The 977-nt window shown below is 18.8% G+C and overlaps 1 protein-coding gene across 1 annotated transcript in view; it reads right to left on the bottom strand.

Annotated features, from left to right (window-relative positions):
* The window catches only part of PGSY75_0804500 (putative membrane protein), a gene marked incomplete at both ends in the record, with an annotated part of 11961 nt that overhangs the window by 6544 nt on the left and 4440 nt on the right, over window positions 1-977 (bottom strand). Inside the window, one exon of the mRNA XM_018785180.1 lies at window positions 1-977. This exon is cut by the window's left edge and continues 4812 nt beyond it; it is cut by the window's right edge and continues 4440 nt beyond it. Within this exon, the coding sequence (XP_018642147.1) occupies window positions 1-977 (977 nt within the window).

Genomic DNA, 977 nt, shown 5'->3' with positions numbered 1-977 from the left:
AATACATTATAAGAAATATTAATTAATCTTATAAGAAAAATACTTAATTGGGCATCTTCTAAATATTGATGTATTACATCTATTGCATCTTTTATATCTCCTGATAATATAAAAAATGCTGTAGCTAGATAATATCTTTTTATTTGCATTAATTTATATGCATTGTTCATAAGAGCTTTTAACCATCTTTCTGTTTTAAAATTATTAGATAAGAAATCATATATTTTATTTTGTTTTTTGATTTTATAAAATAACATCAATTTAGATTTTTCATTTTTTGCTATATATAATAATGCTAGGAAATCCATACATTCATTTAATTCATTTTGTTTTTCTTTATCTTCAATATTTATTGTATTAATCTTTTTTATTGTTCTATTTAATAATATGTCATAAATAAACAATAAATCATTCTGTGTATACATAAAATAAAATAACTGTAATCTTTTAAAAAATATAAACAAATTGTATTTTAAAACATATTCTAATATGATATCTGATTTGTTTATTTTTTCTATGAATATATTATTTAATTCTATAAATTTATTATTTTTTATCCATCCTTGAAGATCATAATAATTATTATTGTTATTATTATTCTCCTTGTCATTCGAAAGATCATCAAAGGTGTCATATGTATTATCTTTTTTATAACTTAAAGAAGATGTTACAGAATTGGATTTAATAATGTCTTTCTTTTTTTTAATCAGTCGTATTATCTTCATTTTATTATCACTATTTATATTATTATCACTCTTTTTATAATGACTCTTCATATTATCATTCTCCATATTATTATTATCATAATAAGATTTTTTACTAAACAAATTGATACTAAACAAATCATCCTCATTAATATAAATATCAAAATAATGAACATAATGTGTAAACATATTTTCTGCATACTTATAAATTTCTTTACCTGCATCTTCTATACTTATAAAATGAAATAGATGCACATATTCATAATCTATATC

Source organism: Plasmodium gaboni, chromosome 8, assembly GCF_001602025.1.
Source record: "Plasmodium gaboni strain SY75 chromosome 8, whole genome shotgun sequence".
Taxonomy (NCBI): Eukaryota; Apicomplexa; class Aconoidasida; order Haemosporida; family Plasmodiidae; genus Plasmodium; species Plasmodium gaboni.
Note: the sequence above shows the minus strand (reverse complement) of the source record. Positions and strands in the feature narration are given on the sequence as shown.